The sequence below is a fragment of the Pogoniulus pusillus genome, chromosome 4 (genome assembly GCF_015220805.1).
Source record: "Pogoniulus pusillus isolate bPogPus1 chromosome 4, bPogPus1.pri, whole genome shotgun sequence".
Classification (NCBI taxonomy): domain Eukaryota; kingdom Metazoa; phylum Chordata; class Aves; order Piciformes; family Lybiidae; genus Pogoniulus; species Pogoniulus pusillus.
Genome location: NC_087267.1, coordinates 44,767,978 through 44,793,127, shown reverse-complemented (window position 1 = coordinate 44,793,127; position 25,150 = coordinate 44,767,978). Strand labels below are relative to the sequence as shown.

General features: G+C 50.0%; 1 protein-coding gene across 3 annotated transcripts in view; it reads left to right on the top strand.

Annotated features, from left to right (window-relative positions):
• PLXNA4 (plexin A4) overlaps nucleotides 1-25,150 on the top strand; it is a 611,173-nt gene that overhangs the window by 546,315 nt on the left and 39,708 nt on the right. For 2 of the 3 annotated variants that reach the window (XM_064142725.1, XM_064142727.1), the window contains 4 exons: nucleotides 2,015-2,283; nucleotides 5,343-5,409; nucleotides 7,807-7,953; nucleotides 20,442-20,601. In XM_064142725.1, the coding sequence (XP_063998795.1) occupies nucleotides 2,015-2,283; nucleotides 5,343-5,409; nucleotides 7,807-7,953; nucleotides 20,442-20,601 (643 nt within the window). Of the gene's footprint in view, nucleotides 1-2,014; nucleotides 2,284-5,342; nucleotides 5,410-7,806; nucleotides 7,954-20,441; nucleotides 20,602-21,872; nucleotides 22,026-25,150 lie in introns of those variants that run through there. The other variant, XM_064142726.1, reaches the window with a different exon arrangement.

Sequence of the window (25,150 nt, the reverse complement as noted above, 5' to 3'; positions counted from 1 at the left end):
ATGGCAGAAGAGCCCAACCCCACCTGGCTACAGCCTCCTTTCAGGTAGTTGTAGACAGCAATGAGGTCTGCCCTGAGCCTCCTCTTCTGCAGGCTGCACACCCCCAGCTCCCTCAGCCTCTCCTCACAGGGCTGTGCTCCAGGCCCCTCACCAGCTTTGTTGCCCTTCTCTGGACACCTTCCAGCACCTCAACATCTCTCTTGAATTGAGGGGCCCAGAACTGGACACAGTACTCAAGGTGTGTCCTGAGCAGTGCTGAGCACAGGGGCAGAATAACCTCCCTTGTCCTACTGGCCACACTGTTCCTGATCCAGCCCAGGATGCCATTGGCTCTCTTGGCCACCTGGGCACACTGCTGGCTCATCTTCAGCTACTATCTACCAGCACCTCCAGGTCCCTTTCTGCCTGACTGCTCTCCAGCCACTCTGTCCCCAGCCTGTAGTGCTGCTTGGGGTTGTTGTGGCCAAAGTGTAGAACCCTGCACTTGGCCTTGTTTAGTCTCCTCCCATTGGCCTCTGCCCACCCATCCAGCCTGGCCAGGACCCTCTGCAGGGCTCTCCTACCCTCCAGCAGATCCACACCTGCTCCTAGCTTGGTGTCATCTGCAAACTTACTGTTGCTGGACTCAATCCCCTCATCCAGATCATCACCTAGTTCCAAATCCATTGCCATGGGCATGGGCACTTTCCTCTAGACCACATTGCTCAAATATCTGTCCAGCCTGCTCTTGAACACTTCCAGGGAGGTAGCATCCACACCTTCCTGGGGCAACCTGTGCCAGTGTATCTTCGCTGAAGCATAGAATCAGGCAGGGTTGGAAGGGACCACAAAGATCAGCTAATTCCAACCCTCCTGACATGGGCATGGACACCCTACCCTAGATCAGGCTGCTCAGAGCCTCATCCAGCCTGGCCTTAAACACCTCCAGGGATGAGGCTTACATCACCTCCCTTGGCAACCTGTTCCAGCCTCTCACCACCCTCATGCTGAAGAAGTTCTTCCTAACATCCAGTCTGAATCTGCCTGTTTTTAGCTTTGTTCCATTTCCCCCAGTCCTATCACTACCTGATAGCCTAAAAAGTCTCTCCTCAGCTTAATTGTAGGCCCCCTTCAGATACTGGATGGTCACAGTAAAGTCCCCTCAGAGCCTTCTCCTCTCCAGACTGAACAGCCCCAACTCTCTCAGTCTCTCCTCATAGCAGACCAGCTCCAGCCTCACTGTAACTAATTTTTTTCCTAATAGTCAGCATAAATCTACCTTCTTCCATCTTAAATCCATTCTACCTATTCCTATTGCTACCAGCAATAGAACAAGGGGACACAGTCTCAAGTTGTGCTGGGGTAGGTCTAGGCTGGATGCTAGGAGGAAGTTATTCACAGAGAGAGTGATTGGCATTGGAATGGGCTGCCCAGGGAGGTGGTGGAGGCACCGTCCCTGGAGGTGTTCAAGAAAAGCCTGGCTGAAGCACTTAGTTCCATGGTCTGGTTGACTGGCTAGGGCTGGGTGCTAGGTTGGCCTGGACGATCTTGGAGGTCTCTTCCAGCCTGGTTGATTCTATGATAGAATTGTTTAGACTGGAAGAGACCTTTAAGACTATCAAGTCCAACTATTAGCCCCAGTACTGCCAGGTCACCACCAAACCATGACCCTCAGCACCACATATACACAGCTTTGCAACCTCTCTGGGGATGAGGACTCCACCACTGCCCTGGGCAGCCATGGTCTGGTTGACTGGATAGGGCTGGGTGCTAGGTTGGACTGGATGAGCTTGGAGGTCTCTTCCAACCTGGTTAATTCTATGATTCTATGATTCTATCAATACAGGCCTTTATAAGAAGTCCCTCCCCAGTACCTTTTAGGTACTGCAAAGCTTCTATAAGATCTCCCTGGAGCCTTGTCTTCTCCAGGCTGAATGCATGATGAAGGCAGAGAGGTATCAAAGGTTGCATGACCTGGGTAGGTCTGACAGTGGGTAGTGAGGGAAAGATATAAACTCACTTTCTTCCTGTGCAGGTCCCTGGCTATAGGCAGGAACGTGTGGAGAAAGGCCTGAAGCTCTTTGCACAGCTCATCAACAACAAGGTGTTCCTGCTGTCCTTCATCCGTACCCTGGAGTCCCAGCGCAGCTTCTCCATGCGAGACCGTGGCAACGTGGCCTCTCTCATCATGACTGTGCTGCAGAGCAAGTTGGAGTATGCTACTGATGTCCTCAAACAGCTCTTGGCTGACCTCATAGATAAAAACCTGGAGAGCAAGAACCACCCCAAGCTGTTGCTCAGGAGGTAAGGATGCCTGGGGTTAGAGGAAGCTGGGGGGGCAGCCTGTGCTCTGCTGTCCAGCATGAGGATTGCAAGTCACCTTGGGAGGAAAGGGGCAAGTTTGCTTGGGTTTTGTGTAGCAGATTGTGAAATGAGGATGGCACAGCCACAGTTCCTATGACCTGGTAGGGCTGGCATGAAGCTGTTCCCATTGGAATGGGCTGCCCGGGGAGGTGGTGGAGGCACCATCCCTGGAGGTGTTCAAGAAGAGACTGGCTGAGGCACTTAGTGCCATGGTCTAGTTGATTGGGTAGGGCTGGGTGCTAGGTTGGACTGGATGATCTTGGAGGTCTCTTCCAAGCTGATTGATTCTATGCTTCTATGATTCTATGAAAGGGGTAAGGAAAGTAGGGCTGAATGGACTGAGTCCTTCTCCCTTTATGGTTTCCTGCTCATGCATGGCTTCCTGATAGAGTTTGCCTTCTCTTAAAGGACTTTCCTCTTCCTCTCAGCATCCACTCTGAATTTCCTCTCATTTCAGCAGGTGTGTCCTTAGATCTGGCTCTGTCTCCTCCCTAATCAGAATGTAATCAGAGTTGGGACTGTTCAGTCTGGAGAAGAGGAGGTTCCCAGGTGACCTTCCTGTGGCCTTCCAGGATCTAAAGAGGGCTTAAAAAAACAGCTGGGGAGGGACTTTTGAGGCTGTCAGGGAGTGACAGGACTAGGAGGAATGGAGCAAAGCTGGAGGTGGGGAGATTCAGAGTGGATGTGAGGAAGAAGTTGTTCAGCATGAGAGTGGTGAGAGGCTGGCAGGGAGGTGGTTGAGGCCCCATGGCTGGAGGTGTTTAAGGCCAGGCTGGCTGAGGCTGTGGGCAGCCTGCTCTAGGGTAGGGTGTCCCTGGGCATGGCAGGGGGATTGGAACCAGATGATTCTTGTGGTCCCTTCCAACCCTGACTGATTCTATGATTCTAAGTCACAGAACAAAAGCACCTCTGGATGTTAAACAGATCAACCAGAAAGCTTCATAAAAGCAGCAAGAGCCCATGCTTCCTAACCCTTGTTTTGGGCTCTTTGTGTGTTTAAGATGCTAATTTATGCTTGTGTTCCCTTTTAACCTGGAAAAGCCAGTTGCAGTGTGAGGGATCTGCAAGTGTATCTGATGGAGTAGACTATATTATAACCCTAGAGCTGTCTCCTGCCTGGGACATGGACTGTCCTGCATTATTTCTTGTTCATGGCAGCTGTAGACACATGGAGAGTCTTCTTCAGCTCCACCATGGAACTGATCTCCTGTCTCTCTTTGAGCAATGATGCTGGGAACTTGTTGAAGACAGTAGAAGAGCAGAGCAGAACTGGCTCCATATAAGTCATAAGATTGGATTGGTGCTTCTTGGCCAAGTCTGAAGCTTAAAGTCTTCTGTAGGAACCCTTGAACTAGAAGCCTACTGCTCTGTAATTAATGTTCTTTCCCTGATTAGGGAAATGCTGCCTCTTCTCCCATTAGGATCATGTTCATCTCCCTTTCACAGTCTGAAGCAACCCTTCTGGTTCAAGTACCCTAAGTAAAACCAGGAGGAGTCTTCTGGAGATCAATGACCTTTGCAACTGCTCAGAGCCAACTTTGAGGAGCCCTCAGCTGATTATGATGGATGGCTTGGGCAGGGAAGAGGTATATGGTGCCTACTGGGAGACTTCTAATCTGGCACACAGCCTAGTATGGAAAGCCATCCAAAAAGGGTGGAGAAGGCACTTGCTGGCATTCAGAACAGCAATGCCAGGGGCAGAGACTGGACTTTCCTTGGGTGTCAGTTGGCTCCTTGATGTGATTATAGTCCTACAGCTTGGATGGTGACCTCCCTTTTGATGTCCCCAGGCTTTCTCTCTGTTCTCCTCTGATGCTAAGTGGCACTGTCTCCTAACTGTCTCCTCCTTTGCTCCTTTTTGTTTCCCTTCTTCCATTTCTGGTTGTTCATCCCTGTCTTTTCCTAAGCATTCCATTTTTTCCTCTTTCTCCTTCCATCTCTTTTCTAACTCTAGACCTCCAATCACCCTCATCATTCCTCTCCCTACTCTTCCTGGTATTAATGTGAGATTTTCCCACAGGAACAGAGAAATCCTAGTGGAAAACAGGCTAGAGATCAGCTGTATTTAGCTAGGGAAGGGACCACCACCACTTGCTCTGTATTGGTGTAACAGGACACTGCTTTCAGGCAAGGTCATTGGTGGCTTCCAAGCATGCAGCTCCAGCTCCCCTCCTCCTTGCAAGTCTCATGCTCCAGGAAGAAAGATCAGCTTTATGCTGAAGAGTTAGGGAGTCCAAAAGGCAAGCTGAAGTCCTAAGTGCATGTCCTTCTGCATGGCTTTGGAGGCAGCCAGGGCAAGTAAGACCCACTTTAATTCAGGTAGGGACATTTGCTTTCCTCTTGAGCAACACCAGTACAAGAGTTTATTCTGTGCTTCTGGCGTCCACAGCACATTTACAGGTCTGAGTTGGACCTGCTGTATGAAATGTTCACCCTGAAGGCTCAAGATGTGTTTTAGTTTGATTGAGGACAGAGTGCTCAAGGGCAAACAGATGACCTCAGTATATGCACCGTGTTGACATATTGAGGAGTATAATCACTCTTAAATGCCAGGGAGATAGGCAGTGCCAGATAAGTGTTCTCTGGTGATTTAGATCTCTCTGTCTTAAGTATTTATGTAGCCTTCTTGTCATATGACCTAACTCTGAGCTCCTCAAATTGATGGATTTATCCTCTCTGAGCTCCTTTGAGAAGATTCCCTCGAACTTTGTCATCTCCTCCTCATTGATGGAGAAACTGAGAAAAAGCCATGTAAGGACTTCCTCAGTTAAAGGAGAAACCACAGGGCAGTGAGGATTTGCCTGCAGGTTTTCTACACCTAAAGGTAAACCCTAGAACCCAGGACATGCTTGATCCTGGTGGTGTCATCCCACATTTTCCATGGGGCTCAGAGATCTGGGCAGCAAAATGGACAAAGCCCATCCTTTGGCTAACCCTTTGATATGACCCAGCACAACCAACTAATTTCCAATTTGCCTTTTCTCCCTGGCTGATTTTAGGACAGAATCTGTGGCTGAGAAAATGCTCACCAACTGGTTCACCTTCCTCCTGTATAAGTTCCTCAAGGTAAGAGGAGCAGCATGCCTGGATGAACAGCTGCTTTAATTCATTTCTTCTTGTTGGGATTTAGTTTAGGGGTTAAAAAACCCTCAGATATAAAGGAAAAGACTTTTTTCCTCTGGAGAGAGCTCACTGCCTCATGGGAGAGGGGCTGTTTTCTGATCTAAGGAGAAGAAAGAGGGGCATTTGGAGAAGCAGGATCCAAGGGTCAGTTATAAAATGTGAAGGGTTTCAGAGGCTGATGGAGACCTAGATGGAAAATGTTCTTCTTTTACTAGCAGTCTCAGATCTCCATCACATGATGACCTGTATTCTCAGTGCAGAGTGACTGAACATCTCATCCCACCTCAGTTCAGAGGCAGTATTGAGGCCCAGTGCTTCTATCACCCTTATCTATCTTACATACATCATAGCCAGATCCCTACTGGGGATGCCTACTGCTCTGTGGATGCATTAAGAAGAGTGTGACCAGCAGGTCAAGGGAAGTTCTCTACTCTGTCCTAGTGAGACTCCATTTGGGTTGTTGTGTCCAGTTCTGGGCTCCCTAGTTCAGGAGTGACAGAGAACTACTATAGAGAGTCCAGCAGAGGCTACAAAGATGTTGAAGGGGACTGGAGCATCTGTGATGAGGAAAGGCTGAGAGACCTGGGGCTGTTCAGCCTGGAGAAGACTGAGAGATCTTCTCAGTGTTGATCAGTATTCAAATGGTGGAGGTCATGATGATAGAACTGGGCTCTTTTTAGTGGTGCCCAGTGGTAGGATAAGGGGCAAGGGCTGTACACACAGGTGGTTTCACTTTAACTTAGGGAGAAACTTCTTTCCTGTCACAGAACACTGGAACAAGTTGCCCAGAGAGATTGTGCAGTTTCCTTCTCTGGAGACTTTCAAAACCCACCTGGACATGATCCTGGGCAACCTGATCTAGCTGACCTGCAGGGGGGTTTGGACTAGATGATCTCCAGAGGTCCTTTCCAAACCTTTCACCACCACCCACACACACTCTTCTGTCATTCTTTGATTCCCACTGAACTTCAAGTATGGAAATTGCCAAGTGTCCAAACTCAGAGTCAACATCTTTGGAAGAAGTTGGGCTCTGCACCTGTCTTCCACTCCCAATGCAGTTGTTACACCTCCTTACACCTCACACCCCCATTTGGACTGAAAAGCTTCTCTCTACCTGGCAATTCAAGCCTTTACAAGCCAATCCCATTCCCTTAGAGCCTTCCTTAGGCACAACCACTCCAAAGATGAACGCTTGGGGAAAGTTTTGAAGGTCCCTGGAAGGTAATTTCAGTGACTTCAGTATCAGATTCCCTGCCTTCAGCTGAAAGGAAAGGATATAAGGAGGTGACTCTCTAAAGAGCTGCTTTTATAATAGGCTTTTTCACCCCACTCAGCTACTTGTCTTCTTGCCTTAGTCTGAGCAGAGGCCTGATAAGGGCAAGAGACAGGCACAGAGCAGCAATATGCTGCTGGCAGATAAGCTAATTAAGTGGGAGACAGGTGTAGGGATGGAGAAAAGGGGCCACTTTGCTTCAGACTATTAACTTGGGTTTGCTGGGATTTACACAGTGGGAAAAGGACCTGGCTCGTTGAGATGGAACACACTGCCAGAGGAGAGGGCAAAGTGGGGAAGAGGGCAGTAGGGATGGAGACATTGAAGTGGAAGAGAGAGGAAGGGAGGCAGTAGAAGGAAGAATGAGGAGGACAGCACGACAGTGAACGTTCAGAAGAGAGGGAAGGAAAAGCATGGGAAGAGCAGTGCAGTGAGTGTGAATGGTGGGAAGGAGAGCTTATGGAGAGGTGTGCTTTGCTGGCCCTGCCTGTGGGCTGCTTGCTGCTGTCCTGGGTGGGGCTGCACACACCTGACATCACCTGAACAAGTGTAGGGATCCAGGCACACATCCAGCCTGGGTCACAGAGCTGCTTCTGCCTGAGTGTCCCCATTTGCCCTCAGCGAGAGAGTGCTCAGGGAGAGTGTGGACTCTGCCCAAACACACAGAACGAGGCACCAGCAACCTATCTCCCTTTCAGACCTGTCTCCAGGTACTCTGGGACCCTTCCCAGCATGTACGCCAGGAGCCATCCCAGCATGTGCTCCAGTGCAAAGTTTCTGACCTGCTGGCAATTACTTTAACAGCTCCTACAAGGATCTGCTGGCTCAAATATTGTCAAGGATAACTGATACCTTTGTCCCACGTCAGGACACTGAAGAGGGCTGGTTGCACTCAGTGGAAGTGGGGGGGGGCATCACTGTTGCCAGCCTATATGGAATAGACTGATATCCCTTCTGATGGCTCGAGTGGTCGGGCATGCCAAGCTGTGGTAGTCACTGAGGTGCTGAGCTGGATTCTTACCTCTAATTGTCCTGTTTTCCTTCATGGTTGTCTCTCACCTCTGCAGGAGTGTGCTGGGGAGCCTCTGTTCTCCCTTTTCTGTGCCATCAAGCAGCAGATGGAGAAGGGGCCAATCGACTCGATCACGGGGGAGGCCCGGTACTCCCTGAGTGAGGACAAGCTCATCCGACAGCAGATTGATTACAAGACACTGGTGAGTGCTCTCAACACATCCTCCTGTCCAGCCTCTTCTAGCAAAAGGGGATTTAGAGAGAAAAGAAGCCATCAGTGGGCACCCTGACCCTCTGGGACAATGTATTCTTGCAGTCCTAATGAGTGCTGACTGCTCACATCTGCTAGCACAGCAAGGCTTGGGGCTGAAGCATCTACTAGGAAAGCAAACCACTTCCAAGTTGCTTCCAGTTGCTTCCATTGTGTCCTGCACTATACCCAGAGCACTTCCAGCCCCCCCAAGGACACTGATTGTTCACTGGAAGCTACCCCTCCTTGCAGGGTAGGCTGACAGTGCCAATCATTTACCATTGCTTGGATTAGGTGAGGTCCAGGAGCACTGGAAGACAAGCAGGGACTCCCTGTCATGTGAAGACAATAGATATGGGCAACTTTGTCTGTTCTGTTGGAGACAGCACTTTCTAGCACCATCTCTTTTCCCTGGAGTGTTGCCCACCTGTCCAACATCCTTCTGAGTTGTAAGTCAAAGGTCCTAAAGGACAATCAGTCATTGGACACTGGAATGGGCTGCCCGGGGAGGTGGTGGAGTCGCCGTCCCTGGAGCTGTTCAAGGCAGGATTGGACGTGGCACTTGGTGCCATGGTCTAGCCTTGAGCTCTGTGGCAAAGGGTTGGACTTGATGATCTGTGAGGTCTCTTCCAACCTTGGTGATACTGTGATTGGTGTCCTTGTGGGGCTGGAAGTGCTTACTGATTGTGTAAGTCAAAGGTAACAGTCCTCCTATAGCAGAAAAGTGGGGCTGTCACTTTAAGTTGTCACCAACATGAGCTCTTCCCTGGCAGGAGGGCGGTGTTTATGCTGGGATTTATTTCACTTCTCCCTCCTTACTTTAGGGTCTCTCCAACAGTACCTTCATCCCCACCCTCCACACCACCTGCTTCCTTCTCCCTGGTCCCCAGACCCAGTGGCAGAACTGCTCTGTGCTATGACTGAGCACAACAAAGGGAAGGTGTTTGCTGGGGCAGTGCCTGCCTCAGGCAGAAGACCTTGGCCATGCTGAGTGTCCCCAGCACTGACTTTAGGTAGACCAGCCACAAGTCCTTAACTGTGACCCACTTGTGATCATGAGGACATGCAGCTCAGGGCAGAGAAAGCCTAGAGCCATCCTGAAGCCCTGTGGTGTTGTGTCAGTGTCAAACCTGTGGCCTTCTGTGAGTGACAGCAAAAATAGCTTTTATGGTGGTATATTGCAAGGACCTTCTCCAGAATAATCCTCACCCTCAGAAATAACAAAAGCAAATACCTGCTCCTCAAATGAATATTTCAGCATCAAAGAATATATTAGGGGCACACAGTGGAGGAACTCATGAGGCCTTCTCTAGAGCCACTGCAGCCATTCCTCTTGAGGAAGCAGAAGGCAAAGAAAAATGAACTTGATTTAAAGGTTTCAAGGGAAAGAAAATTAGTCCTTGTTGCTGAGCCACTTGCTTCAAAGTGCAGTTGTGAAAGATGTACCTCCCATAGGTCCAGCTTTAGCTTCTACTCTGAGATGGGTTTGTTGAGATACTGGAATATGTCCAGGGAAGAGCAATGAAGCTGGTGAGAGGCCTGGAGCACAGCCCTGTGAGGAGAGGCTGAGGGAGCTGGGGGTGTGCAGCCTGCAGAAGAGGAGGCTCAGGGCTGACCTCATTGCTGTCTACAACTACCTGAAGGGAGGCTGTAGCCAGGTGGGGTTGGGCTCTTCTGCCAGGCAAGCAGCAACAGAACAAGGGGACTCAGTCTCAAGTTGTGCCAGGGGAGGTCTAGGCTGGATGTTAGGAGGAAGTTGTTGGCAGAGAGAGTGATTGGCATTGGAATGGGCTGCCCAGGGAGGTGGTGGAGTCGCCATCCCTGGAGGTGTTGAAGCAAAGCCTGGATGAGGCACTTAGTGCCATGGTCTGGTTGATTGTTTAGGCCTGGCTTCTAGGTTGGCCTGGATGAGCTTGGAGTTCTCTTCCAACCTGGTTGAGTCTATGATTACACTTGATTAAAGAGCATTAGATAAAGTGCATTAGATATCATAGAATCACAGAATGGTTTATGTTGGAAGGGACCTCAAAGATCATCCTGTTCCTCAACATGAGCCAGCAGTGTGCACTTGCAGCCTGCAGGGCCAACCAGAGCCTGGGCTGCAGCAGCAGAAGTGTGGGCAGCAGGTGGAGGGAGGTGATTCTGCCCTTCTGCTGTGCTCTGGTGAGACCCCAGCTGCAGTACTGCATCCAGTTCTGCAGCCCCTATTACAAGAGGGTTGTAGAGATGCTGGAGTGTGTCCAGAGAAGGGCCATGAAGATGCTCAGAGGGCTGCAGCAGCTCTGCCATGAGGACAGACTGAAAGAGTTGGGGCTGTGCAGGCTGCAGAAGAAAAGGCTGTGAGGTGACCTTCTTGTGGCCTTCCAGGATCTGAAGGAGGCCTCCAAAAAAGCTGGGGAGGGACTTTTGAGGCTGTCAGGGAGTGACAGGACTGGGGGCAATGGAGCAAAGCTGGAGGTGGGGAGATTCAGAGTGGAGGTGAGGAGGAAGTTGTTGAGCATGGGAGTGGTGAGAGGCTGGAATGGGTTTCCCAGGGAGGTGGTTGAGGCTCCATGGCTGGAGGTGTTTAAGGCCAGGCTGGCTGAGGCTGTGTGCAGCCTGCTCTAGGGTAGGGTGTCCCTGGGCATGGCAGGGGGGTTGGAACTGGCTGATCCTTGGGGTCCCTTCCAACCCTGCCTGATTCTGTGATTCTAATTTCATTCTGCATATTAAAAATGTGACTTCCCTATGCAGTCAGTGCTTCTCCTCAGTCACATGTGGTTGTCTGGCAATTTGGAGGCCTGATCTCACATGGGGAGAGTGAGGAAAAGGCAGGCAAACACAGGCAGAGAGCAATCACTTTCACCAAAGGAAATCCCTCCAATCCTTTTAGGATTGATACGAAGAAGCCAGCCAAGGGCAGTAACTACACATCAGCCTGAACAAAGCTCTCCTCCACTCACTTGGTGTCTTTTGATGTTAATCAGCTCTCCCTCTTACATCTCAAGAGCAGACAAATCTATCCTGATAGGAATCTCAGCAGATTTACAGCGATCAGATTCCAAGAAGGAGATTAAGAAGAAGCAGACTGTGAATAGGATTCTTCTGTTCCTCTTCCCTTCTGCTTTGTTTTGTCCTCTCTCTACCTTCCTTGAGCAGTCTGCTATGTTTTACTGAACATATATAGCAATGAAATAAAGCAAGAACTGATTCAGTGCTTGTAAGAGAAGGATTCCCTCAACGTGCTCTGCTCTCTACCAAATTCACTTAGTCACCACCCTGAGCTTGCAGTGTTCTGCAGCTAAAGTTCTTCAGGTGTTTCATGTTTCCTGAGTGGCAGATGATTGCTTGGCTGAGTTCCAGGTCCAAGAGTCTGGCAAGTTGAAACAGGTTGCTTATTGTCATGCTTATTGTGCCAGGGTAGGTATAGGCTGGATATTAGGAGGAAGTTCTTCACAGAGAGAGTGATTGGCATTGGAATGGGCTGCCCAGGGAGGTGGTGGAGGCACCGTCCTTGGAGGTGTTCAAGCAAAGCCTGGATGAGGCACTACAGGCTGGGGACTGAGTGGCTGGAGAGCAGCCAGGCAGAGAGGGAGCTGGGGATACTGATAGATAGTAGCTGAAGATGAGCCAGCAGTGTGCCCAGGTGGCCAAGAGAGCCAATGGCATCCTGGGCTGGATCAGGAACAGTGTGGCCAGTAGGACAAGGGAGGTTATTCTTCCCCTGCACTCAGCAATGGTCAGGCCACACCTTGAGTGCTGTGTCCAGTTCTGGGCCCCTCAATTCAAGAGAGATGTTGAGGTGCTGGAAGGTGTCCAGAGAAGGACAACAAAGCTGGTGAGGGGCCTGGAGCACAAATCCTATGAGGCGAGGCTGAGGGAGCTGGGGGTGTGCAGCCTGGAGAAGAGGAGGCTCAGGGGTGATCTTATTACTGTCTACAACTACCTGAAGGGAGGCTGTAGCCAGGTGGGGGGTGGCCTCTTCTGCCAGGCAACCAGCAATAGAACAAGGGGACACAGTCTCAAGTTGTGCCAGGGTAGGTACAGGCTGGATGTTAGGAGGAAGTTCTTCACAGAGAGAGTGATTGGCATTGGAATGGGCTGCCCAGGGAGGTGGTGGAGTCACCATCCCTGGAGGTGTTCAAGAAAAGACTGGATGAGGCACTTAGTGCCATGGTCTGGTTGATTGGTTAGGGCTGGGTGCTAGGTTGGCCTGGATGATCTTGGAGGTCTCTTCCAACCTGCTTGATTCTATGATTCTTTGATTAGTGCCATGGTCTGGTTGACTGGATAGGGCTCAGTGCTAGGTTGGGCTGGATGATCCTGGAGGTCTCTTCCAACCTGGTTGATTCTATGATTCTATGATTTCTCCAGGAAGATGTGGTTGGGGAAGGCCTTCACTTCCTTTAGCCTTCACTGATCATGGCTAAATATTTGAAGTCGTGGTTTGAAATATCATTTGAGTGAGAAGCAGATGCAAAGAAACTGAATTCTCCATGGAGAAAAAGAGAAGAGAGAGAGCACCTTGAAACATCTCCAATTACTGATTTTACATTATACAGCTCCTTCACTAAGTTTAGATTGTTTCAGTCTGATTTCTTTTCAAACTAGAATCATAGAATCAACCAGGTTGGAAGAGACCTCCAAGAGTGGAGGTGGAGTCACCATCCCTGGGGGTGTTCAAGAAGAGTCTGGATGAGGCTCTTAGTGCCATGGTCTAGTTGGTTGGACAGGGCTGGGTGCTAGGTTGGGCTGGATGATCCTGGAGGTCTCTTCCAACCTGGTTGATTCTATGATTCTAAGGGGAATAGACTGGTAGGTTGGAAAAGAAGCTGTTAACCTCTCTTCCTTCCCAAAGGAAAGGGAATAAGGGGAATAGACTGGTGGGTTGGAAAAGGAGCTGTTAACCTCTCTTCCTTCCCAAAGGAAAGAGAAAGGGAATAATGGGAATAGACTGGTGGGGAGGAAAAGAAGCTGTTAACCTCTCTTCCTTCCCAAAGGAAAGAGAAAGGGAATAATGGGAATAGACTGGTGGGGAGGAAAAGAAGCTGTTAACCTCTCTTCCTTCCCAAAGGAAAGAGAAAGGGAATAAGGGGAATAGACTGGTGGGGTGGAAAAGAAGCTGTTAACCTCTCTTCCTTCCCAAAGGAAAGAGAAAGGGAATAATGGGAATAGACTGGTGGGGTGGAAAAGAAGCTGTTAACCTCTCTTCCTTCCCAAAGGAAAGAGAAAGGGAATAAGGGGAATAGACTGGTGGGGTGGAAAAGATGCTGTTAACCTCTCTTCCTTCCCAAAGGAAAGAGAAAGGGAATAATGGGAATAGACTGGTGGGGTGGAAAAGAAGCTGTTAACCTCTCTTCCTTCCCAAAGGAAAGAGAAAGGGAATAAGGGGAATAGACTGGTGGGGTGGAAAAGATGCTGTTAACCTCTCTTCCTTCCCAAAGGAAAGAGAAAGGGAATAATGGGAATAGACTGGTGGGGTGGAAAAGAAGCTGTTAACCTCTCTTCCTTCCCAAAGGAAAGAGAAAGGGAATAAGGGGAATAGACTGGTGGGGTGGAAAAGAAGCTGTTAACCTCTCTTCCTTCCCAAAGGAAAGAGAAAGGGAATAAGGGGAATAGACTGGTGGGGAGGAAAAGAAGCTGTTAACCTCTCTTCCTTCCCAAAGGAAAGAGAAAGGGAATAAGGGGAATAGCCTGGTGGGTTGGAAAAGGAGCTAAACCAGATTGAATGAAAATAATGACAATGAAATGAAATAGACACAAACCAATTTTGACCCCAGCTACCCTGAGGACACCATCACCGCTGATGCAGGGGGCAGGTGCTGAGGAAGTCCCAGAATGAACTCAGAAGCAGACCCAGACTGGCTGAGGCACTTAGTGCCGTGGTCTGGTTAATTGGCCAGGGCTGGGTGCTAGGTTGGACTGGATGATCTTGGAGGTCTCTTCCAACATGGTTGATTCTATGATTCTGTGACATTTTGGGCTTTGGAGGCAGGGAAGAAGCTACTACCACGATATCTGAAGGTTCTCCTGTGCTTGGCTTTTTTGGATGTCCTTCTTTCTCTTCCTTGTTTGTTGCCAAACCTCACTGTATGGTAGCTCCCTCACCTTCCTTAACTCATTTTAGAAAGAGAGAAAGATGTCTACCCTTGGACAGAAAGTGCAGTGATGTCCTGATCTCAAGGCAGACCACTCAAAGACTGCAGAGGACTCAGAGTCAGGGTCACCCCATGAGTAACCACAATCCATCCCTTTATTACTTAAATGCCAGTAATCTTTAGTGGAGGTGGGGGCTTAGCTGTGCTGAGCACTGCATGTGTACATACCCTCAGAGAGAGCTCATAGCTGGAAGGGCTGGCAGACAAAAAAAAGGCCCAAGGATGCAGATGAAGGTCAGTAAACATAAAGTCAGGGAGATGCCCCAAGGCCATATGCAGTCAGTGGGAGAACAGGGATCAGAGATGAGCACTTTGCTTGCTGCTAGACTCGTTCCTTTTCATGTTGAGCCCACAGCTGGCACAGTTCTTATCCTATGCAGACATAGACCTCAGTGCATGACAGAACAGTGCTGCCAAATGCTGGTATCTTCTCAGTGGAGAAATACCCAGTGACTCCCCCAGTGATACTGAGGTCTTCCTCCATCTCTGCTTCACAGGCAGAGATGTTCAAGGCAGCTCTGCTCAAAGGCAGGCGGTGGGTGACTGAGCAGTATTAGTGAATGCATTCAGCAAATCAGCATCACAAAGCTTCCCTCCAAGTGACTAAGCATGTAGGAATAGGAAGAAAAGCCATCTCAAAGGTATCTTCCCCACCAGTTAACAGCAAAGATTGTGTTGACATAGCTGAGCAGCACTGCAGGAGCAATGGGTTTGGTTCTCTGTTTTACACTGCTTCTGAAGAGTGTGCTTTGGGTGGAAGCACAGGGCAAACCTTAATCTTGTAGTGAGATTGGAACAACCTGAACTCTACTCTGCTGAGACCCCACGTGGAGTGCTGCATCCAGTTCTGGAGCCTCTATTACAAGAGAGATGTGGAGATGCTGGAGTGTGTCCAGAGGAGGGCCAGGAGGATGCTCAGAGGGCTGCAGCAGCTCTGCTGTGAGCACAGACTGAAAGAGTTGGGGCTGTGCAGGCTGCAGAAGAGGAGGCTGTGAGGTGACCTTCTTGTGGCCTCCAGGATCTGAAGGGGGCCTCCAAAAAAGCTGGGGAGGGACTTTTTAGGCTGTCAGGGAGTGACAGGACTGGGGGAATGGAGTAAAGATGGAGGTGGGAAGGTTCAGAGTGGATGTGAGGAGGAAGTTGTTGAGCATGAGAGTGGTGAGAGGCTGGAATGGGTTTCCCAGGGAGGTGGTTGAGGGCCCATGGCTGGAGGTGCTTAAGGCCAGGCTGGATGAGGCTGTGGCCAGGCTGATCTAGGGTAGGGTGTCCCTGGGCATGGCAGGAGGGCTTGGAACTGGCTGCTCCTTGTGGTCTCTTCCAACCCTGACTGATTCTATGACTCTGTAAATTGATGAATCAATTAATAGAGCCTGGTGTGACAATAGAGGAAGCCCTTGGGAGGATTCCCACCAAAGTGGTAGGAATCTCTCCATTGGAAACATCTCATTTTGCTTAGGAGCTTCAGTCTGTTGGAAGGGGAGCAGAGATTTCCAGTCTGTGGTGTAAGAATAGCTTCTACAGGGGCCATGACAGCCTCCATGAAGAGCTATTTAGTGTGTGCAATACACAGAAGCACCTGCAAAACTCCTGGTGTTTTTACACAGAGAAAAGTTTAGTGCTTCACAAGAGAACAGTTGGAAAACACCAACTGAGAGCTGATGTGAAGCCTGGGACATGTGCATCAAAGCCAGTGTGCTCTGGGAAGGGTGTTGGTTTCTTTAAGCCATGATTGAATTCCCTATGATGTTGAAAGGAGCCTCTTGACTGTCTTTGGAATGAACGTGCTGGAATTGAGGGGCTTGCAGGAGCTACCTGCTGCTCCCATCTAGGTTTGAAACTGCCAAAAGCAGACTGCTCTCTGCACAGCACTTTGAAAGATTGCATTCCCTGCTCCTTCTTTTCTCCAACTGAGCTGGCAAACAGGAAATCAAGGGCTACTGTAATCAGGGGATGAATGGTCATGGAGCACTCAGGTAGAGTTTGCCTATCAGCACCCTGTGACACTCAAGGACAACCAAGTTATAAGACAAATCATCAGCATCAGCAGCTAGTTAGAAGAAAAGTGCCAGTGTGATGGACACTAGTCAGAACTGACAGGAGATGTTGGATCTTTTGGACCAAGTAGGGTAGCCTGGGTTATTTTAAAGAGCCCTGTGTTCCATCTTGTGGGGAACTGAGCCCCCAGGTGTTGGCATCAGTGACAAATCACACCACAGAGTTTTGCTATGACTGGCATCATGGAATGACAGAATCAGTCAGGGTTGGAAGGGACCACAAGGGTCAGCCACTTCCAATCCCTCTGCCATGCCCAGGGACATCCTACCCTAGAGCAGGCTGCACACAGCCTCAGCCAGCCTGGCCTTAAACACCTCCAGCCATGGGGCCTCAATCACCTCCCTGGGCAACCCATTCCAGCCTCTCACCACTCTCCTGCTCAACAACTTCCTCCTCACCTCCGCTCTGAATCTCCCCACCTCCAGCTTTGCTGCATTCCCTCCAGTCCTGTCACTCCCTGACAGCCTAAAAAGTCCCTCCCCAGCTTTTTGGAGGCCCCCTTCAGGTACTGGAAAGCCACAAGAATGTCACCTGGGAGCCTCCTCTTCTGCAGCCTGCACAGTCTCAACTCTTTCAGTCTGTGCTCACAGCAGAGCTGCTGCAGCCCTCTGAGCATCCTCCTGGCCCTGCTCTGGACACACTCCAGCATCTCCACATCCCTCTTATAATAGGGGCTGCAGAACTGGCTGCAGTACTGCAGCTGGGGTCTCAGCAGAGTGGAGTATTTCAACTCAACATGCTCAGAGAGAGGCCTGTAGAGTAACTATGTCTCCAGAACCATGTGTGCCCCCCTAGCACCCTCAAAAGAGCTGTCCAAGGCTGCCATCACTGCTTCATTTCCCTGCAGATGTGTAACGAGAGAGAGACAATTAATAACCTTGACACTGGATGCATTTCAACAGTTCTTTTTATGCCTAGTTCTGTGATCCCTTGAGATGAAAGATGGTACAGAACTCTAAATCCAAGGCATTGTTATTTTTTATCTGAATTGATGCTTCTTCAATCCTCCTGGAAGTGACATATAAATAATAACATTATTATCTAATCAATATCTCCTATTTACATCTCCCCTTTCATCCAGGAAGATCACAGAGCTCTTTGTAAGCAGTATCTTCACAAGTCCCTCCTAGCTGAGCATAACAGCACCAAAGTGAGCCTGCTGAGGCAATACATAATGGTACTGATAGAATTTCACCCAGTTTTCTGCTATTTTGAGGTCCCACTTCATCCTAGTAGGTTAAGATGGAAAGTGGTGGAGAGTCCAGTACCTACTGCATTCATAGAATCAACCAGGTTGGAAGAGACCTCCAAGATCAGCCAGGCCAACCTAGCACCCAGCCCTAACCAATCAACCAGACCATGGCACTAAAAGCCTCATCCAGGCTTTGCTGGAATATCTTCAGAGATGGTGACTCCACCACCTCCCTGGGCAGCCCATTCCAGTGCCAATCACTCTCTCTGACAGGAACTTCCTCCTAACATCCAGCCTAGACCTCCCCTGCCACAACTTGAGACTGTGTCCCCTTCTTCTGGTGCTGCTTGCCTGGGAGAAGAGCCCAACCCCACCTGGCTACAGCCTCCCTTCAGGTAGTTGTAGACAGCAATGAGCTCTGCCCTGAGCCTCCTCTTCTGCAGGCTGCACACCCCCAGCTCCCTCAGCCTCTCCTCACAGGGCTGTGCTCCAGGCCTTTCACCCTGGACACCTTCCAGCACCTCAACATCTCTCTTGAATTGAGTGGCCCAGAACTGGACACATTCTATCAATAGAAATTTATGGTCAAAGTAGAACTTGTCAAAGGCTCCAAAACTAACATGCCTGCACTTGTCAAAGTGGTATGGGGGCATTTAATGACCATATATAGCCAGGAGCATCACTGAACACCTCCTTCCAAGAGCAAAGCTATCACAGTATCACCAAGGTTGGAAGAGACCTCACAGATCATCAAGTCCAACCCTTTACCACAGAGCTCAAGGCCAGACCATGGCACCAAGTGCCACGTCCAGTCCTGCCTTGAACAGCTCCAGGGACGGCGACTCCACCACCTCCCCGGGCAGCCCATTCCAGTGTCCAATGACTCTCTCAGTGAAGAACTTTCTCCTCACCTCCAGCCTAAATCTCCCCTGGCGCAGCCTGAGGCTGTGTCCTCTCATTCTGGTGCTGGCCAAGTTGTGTTCAGTTTATGGTTTATGAAAGCTTATTGACTTTACACTCCTGAAGCCAGATGTGAGCAGAATCCTCAATGTAGACTCGGCCAAGGGTTTGCAGGCAGATTGCTGTTAAACTCTGTGTGCATGTGCACTCCACCTGCTTTCTATTTAATCCTGGGCAGAGTTTTTGGGGGAAAATGATGTTCTCTTTCTAAGAAATGAGAGGCCTTTCTAGTAGGGCCAAGTTTTTTGTTCTGTCTGTGGAAGCAGAAGTGGTTGCTGTTCTGTGTCTCCTTTCTTAAGATGCTTTGCATTTCAAGTCAATGCAGACCTTTCTGAGAGGGGTCTGGGTCAGGTCTTTGACTCTGCAGGAGATGGACAAACTTAAGGCTGAGAATTATAGAATCATAGAATCAGGCAGGGTTGGAAGAGACCACAAGGATAAGTTAGTTCAAACCCCCCCTGCCATGCACAGGGACACCCTCCCCTAGAGCAGGCTCCACACAGCCTCAGCCAGCCTGGCCTGAAACACCTCCAGCCATGGGGCCTCAACCACCTCCCTGGGCAACCCATTCCAGCCTCTCACCACTCTCATGCTCAACAACTTCCTCCTCACCTCCGCTCTGAATCTCCCCACCTCCAGCTTTGCTCCATTCCCCCCAGTCCTGTCACTCCCTGAGAGCCTCAAAAGTTCCTCTCCAGCTCTTTTGTGCTCCCCTTTAAGATCCTGGAAGGCCACAAGAAGGTCACCTCGCAGCCTTCTCTTCTGCAGCCTGCACAGCCCCAACTCTTTCAGTTTATCCTCACAGCAGAGCTGCTGCAGCCTCTGAGCATCCTCCTGGCCCTTCTCTGGACACACTCCAGCATCTCCACATCCTTCTTGTAATAGGGGCTCCAGATCTTGATGCAGTACTCCAGGTGGGGTCTCATCAGACTGGAATAGAGGGACAGAATCACCTCCCTCGACCTGCTGGCCACACTTTGAGAGACTATAAAGCACTTTTAGCCAAATTGTCAAAGCCATGTGACAGTGCAAGGAGGCCACTACTGAATAAGGTCATCCTGCCAGCTCTTCAGAAAGCATGGAATGGATCTGGGGCCACAGAAAGCTCTGGAGAGCCCTGAGGATGTCAATTCAGCTCCAACCAGAGTCAGGCCTGGTTGGTCTTTATGAAAAGGTGACTGTGTCCAGTTCTGGGCTCCTCAGTTCAAGAGAGATGTTTAGATACTGGAATGTGTCCAGAGAAGGACAACGAAGCTGGTGAGGGGCCTGGAGCACAGCCCTGTGAGGAGAGGCTGAGGGAGCTGGGGGTGTGCAGCCTGCAGAAGAGGAGGCTCAGGGCTGACCTCATTGCTGTCTGCAACTACCTGAAGGGGCATTGTAGCCAGGTGGGGTTGGGCTCTTCTGCCAGGCAAGCAGCAACAGAAGAAGGGGACACAGTCTGAAGTTGTGCCAGGGGAGGTCTAGGCTGGGTGTTAGGAGGAAGTTGTTGTCAGAGAGAGTGATTGGCATTGGAATAGGCTGCCCAGGGAGGTGGTGGAGTTGCCGTCCCTGGAGGTGTTGAAGCAAAGCCTGGCTGAGGCACTTAGTGCCATGGTCTGGTTGACTGGCTAGGGCTGGGTGCTAGGTTGGACTGGGTGATGTTGGAGGTCTCTTTCAACCTGGCTGATTCTGTGATTCTGTGCTTGCCTTGGGTGAATCAATTCAGCACCAATCAGAGTCAGGCCTGGTTGGTTGTTATGAAGAGTGTGACAATGACCATTGTCTGGTGCCACTTGGCTGAGTGTCATTTGTACTGAAAGCACCACAACCTGAGCAGGTCTTCAGGGGCTTTCTGTCATGAGCTAAAGAGAGAATGCCAAGGAGATGAGGCTCAGATCTCAGAGCACAGATATAGTTTGTCAGGCATGGATATATGGAATTCCCCTGTGTGAAACCAGTGCTGCCTTGAGGGAGGGAATACTCTCAATATACCTTTCTCCACTTTTTGAATGCTGGGTCCCTTTGGCTTGTAGGAGAAGGAGACTTTCAAGAAAGACAGCCCCAGGGTACTCATGGCTGCTGTGAAATGTGTGGTGAGTCTCATTTGCTCCCTCTCAGGTGCTGAGCTGTGTGAACCCTGACAACGTGAACAGTTCCGAGGTCCCGGTGAAGATCCTGAACTGTGACACCATCACGCAGGTCAAGGAGAAGATCCTGGATGCCATCTTCAAGAACGTGCCTTGCTCCCACAGACCCAAAGCTGCTGATATGGACTTGGGTATGTGAATGCACAATGGGCCTGATTGCCCCTGGGCAAGGAGGAGGGAGATGGGACAGAGTCGAGTTCAATCCAGACACTGCTGGAGCAGATGTTACTTCTCTAGACAGAGTGCAGCCTTAATACTTGTGCAAGGCAGAGCAGCTGCAATGGAGAGATAGCAGAAGAGCCTGGTCAGGTGATGTATGTGATCCTGGTTTATGAAATCTTTGGCCTTGAGGACCAAAAAAGACAAGAATTCCAATTGGACAGGGATACAGAAATGGTATGACTGGGGGCAGAGTGGCTGGAGAGCAGCCAGGCAGAAAGGGACCTGGGGGTGCTGGTAGATAGAGGCTGAAGATGAGCCAGCAGTGTGCCCAAGTGGCCAAGAGAGCCAGTGGCATCCTGGCCTGGATCAGGAACAGTGTGGCCAGTAGGACAAGGGAGGTTATTCTGCCCCTGTACTCAGCACTGCTCAGGCCACACCTTGAGTACTGTGTTCAGTTCTTGGCTCCTCAAATCAAGAGAGATGTTGAGGCACTGGACTGTGTCCAGAGAAGGGTGACAAAGCTGGAGCACAGCCCTGTGAGGAGAGGCTGAGGGAGCTGGGGGTGTGCAGCCTGCAGAAGAGGAGGCTCAGGGGGGACCCTCATTGCTGTCTACAACTACCTGAAGGGAGGCTGTAGCCAGGTGGGGTTGGTCTCTTCTGCCAGGCAAGCAGCAACAGAACAAGGGGACACAGTCTCAAGTTGTGGCAGGGGAGGTCTAGGCTGGATGTTAGGAGGAAGTTGTTGTCAGAGAGAGTGATTGGCATTGGAATGGGCTGCCCAGGGAGGTGGTGGAGTCACTGTCCCTGGGGGTGTTGAAGCAAAGCCTGGCTGAGGCACTTAGTGCCATAGTCTGGTTGATTGGCTAGGGCTAGGTGCTAGGTTGGACTGGATGATGTTGGAGGTCTCTTCCAATCTGGCTGATTCTATGATTCTATGATTCTTCTCTTCTGCCAAAGACCTCTGTAAAAAAGAGAAGAGTCCCAAATGCTGAGGCTGATGGTGTCAGCAGTGTTTGGGAAGCAGATATAGAATCATAGAATCATAGAATCAAGCTGGTTGGAAGAGACCTCCAAGCTCATCCAGTCCAACCTAGCACCCAGCCCTAGCCAGTCAACTAGACCATGGCACTAAGTGCCATATTTAGTCCTAGCTCTTCTCTGAGTAGTGAGGGCTTGGATTATGTGTATGTTCTTGCTGTAATTTTCACAGCCCAAGCAGCATTAATTATGTGTTGTGCAGGCACAGAAGAAGAGATGAAGCATCCTCCATCCAGTGACCTGCACCCATCTCACCCCTGACTGCTTCCCTTTCCTGCCAGCAGCTCACCAGCACTGCTGCTGGGAACTGCTGCTCTGAAGTTCCCTTTCTTTAGCATCTAAAGCAAAGATTAATTCTGCTGTTTATGATTTCATCCTCTTGGTTTGCTCATTCATGCACTGCTTTGCTTAGAGGATGGAGAGAGCAGCAGCAGCTTCATTTGTATTTCTACAAACTGTGTTGTTGATCTCTGGGGCACTCTGGGAGCTGTAGCAGTGCAGGGCTTTCTCCCCAAAGAAGAAACATTTCCATTTCTTCCTAACATCTGAGTCAAGTCTGCTGGGAGGGGTGAGATGTCTGATGTTGAGGTCCATAGAACCACAGAATTGTTTTGGTTGGATAATACCTTTAAGGTTATCTAGTCCAACTGTTCATCTAACTCCACTGTGGCCATTAAATCATGTCCTGAAGTGCTAGGTCTATGTGGCAGATGTCTGAAATCAGATGTGGTATTATATCTGGAGGCTACTATGAAACACAAACACTATGAGGAGAGGCTGAGGGAGCTGGGGGTGTGCAGCCTGCAGAAGAGGAGGCTCAGAGGGGACCTCATTGCTGTCTACAACTACCTGAAGGGAGGTTGTAGCCAGGTGGGGTTGGTCTCTTCTGCCAGGCAACCAGCAACAGAACAAGAGGACACAGTCTCAAGTTGTGAAGAGGGAAGTATAGGCTGGGTGTTAGGAGGAAGTTCTTCACAGAGAGTGATTGGCATTGGAATGGGCTGCCCAGGGAGGTGGTGGAGTCACCATCCCTGGGGATGTTCAAGAGGAGACTGGATGGGGCACTTAGTGCCATGGTCTGGTCGATTGGATAGGGCTGGGTGCTAGGTTGGACTGGCTGATCTTGGAGGTCTCCTCAAAACTGGTTGATTCTATGATTCTGTTCTATGGATATCAGGAAACTAAGATCTCTGCTGAGTGGTCAGGCATTGAAACAGGTTTCCCAGGGAAGTGGTGAAGTCACCATGTCTGGAGGTCATCAAAAACCATGTAGACATGGCAGTTTTGGACATGACTTAATGGCCATGGGGGTGTTATGTTGACAGTTGGGCTTCATGATCTTAGAGATCATCTCCAAATGAAACAGTTCATAGAATCCTATCCAAAGAGGTGGAAAACTAATCCTTGAAGAATGGGAAGGAGGTACTTTGACCAATGCCAGCTTCTTGTGCCAAGGTCATTCTCTGCTTTGCATTTTCTGCATCATAAAGGCACAATTCACACTGAGACTCCAGCAAAGGGATGTCTTGGAGTAACTCAGCTCATCCACCATTGCATAGAGTCATAGAATCAGCCAGGTTGGATGAGACCTCCAAGCTCATCCAGTCCAACCTAGCACCCAGCCCTGGCCAATCAACCAGACCATGGCTATGATTCTGTGTAGAAAAATGTGCTCAGGCCAATGCTGAGGTGGCTGGTGGGGAGCTGGGGACTGCAGTGTGGCTGTATCTGCCAGAATTTGCACTCAGTGACCTTCAGTGAAAGACACTTGAGTGGAAAATGATGGAGTCTATAAAACCCAGCAAAGTAGAAGAGGAACCAAAGGGAGGAGGGATGGATTGATGCCAAGAAACAATTCACAGCAATAATGGAGGCAGGAATGAGAGGTCAGGGATTAAAGTGAAGTGTCTGTTTGTGTATGTATGTAAGTGTAGGGGAGGAGGAGACTCCTGACAGAAATTGCAGTGAGATTCCTGCTCCTGAAAGGTGGTTAGAATAACAAAAACAAGCTGCCAAAACCAGCAGCAGTCAAGAACAGAGCATACACATCATGAAGAAAGGACCCAAGATGATTCTGAAGCTTCTGTGAGTCAGCCAGGGAATGGTGGGAGCTAGAAAGAGCATGAAGGCAGACTGGGCAGAGTGCCAGGGCACAGCAAACTGGAGGAGTTGTGGCCAAAGCAGCCAGATCTCTTCACCTGCCTGCTGCTGGAGGGTGGCCACAGAGCCTGTTCTGTTCACAACTCAGACTGAGTGTGAGCAGAAAGTAGTTTGGCTGTGGGATGAATGATGCATCCATAACAGGAGGCAGGGAATTTATCTGCATGTTGTAAATATCAGGGATAAATTGGGAGGCTCCAGATTTTGCTGCAGCTCTGACAGTTGGCAGACACAGAACTCTGTGTGTGTGTGTGTGTGTGTGCAGGGTGCCAGCTGCAGACTGACTCCTTTTCATCCAGGACTCTTAACGTTGTAAGAACTGTTGACCAGCTGAATGGTGCTGAGGACCAGCAAGTTTCAGAGTGTTTAATGAGTGTGTTCAGCCCTGTGATGGTTTGGGTGTTACCTGACCCCCACATGTATGAAAATCACCCAGACTAGAATCACAGAATCACAGAATCAGTCAGGGTTGGAAGGGAGCACAAGGAGCAGCCAGTTCCAACCCCCCTGCCATGCCCAGGGACACCCTACCCTAGAGCAGGCTGCACACAGCCTCATCCAGCCTGGCCTCAAACACCTCCAGTCATGGGGCCTCAACTACCTCCCTGGGAAACCCATTCCAGCCTCTCACCACTCTCCTGCTCAACAACTTCCTCCTCACCTCCACTCTCACTCTTCCCACCTCCAGCTTTGCTCCATTCCCCCCAGTCCTGTCACTCCCTGACAGCCTCAAAAGTCCCTCCCCAGCTTTTTGTAGGTCCCTTCAGATCCTGGAAGGCCACAAGAAGGTCACCTGGGAGCCTTCTCTTCTCCACACTGCACAGCCCCAACTCTTTCAGTCTGTGCTCACAGCAGAGCTGCTGCAGCCTCTGAGCATCCTCCTGGCCCTGCTCTGGACACACTCCAGCATCTCCACAGCCCTCTTGTAACAGGGGCTACTAGACTCAGCTGAGCTAGAAATTGGAACCAAGCTTTATATTTACAACTTAGCATACAAGATACAAGCAGGGATTTACAATCTATACAGCTGTAGCCAGAAATAGACAAGTTAAAAATGTAATACAGAAACACAGCAGCCCTCCCAGAAACCTGAGTCCCCAGGAGGGCCTCCCAACCACCCTTCCACCTCCTTTCCACTCCTCTACCTTATCCCAGACTTTGCCTTATGTTTCAGGTGAGTTTGGAGGATCAGCCAGAGTGGGTTAGGAAGCAGAGGGATTAGTTACACAGACATCAGGCTAGAGAAAGAAGGAAGGAAGCCAAAAGCCAGAGAGCAAACTCTGTTATCTATGTTTATGGTCTTGTTTTTATCCATCTCAG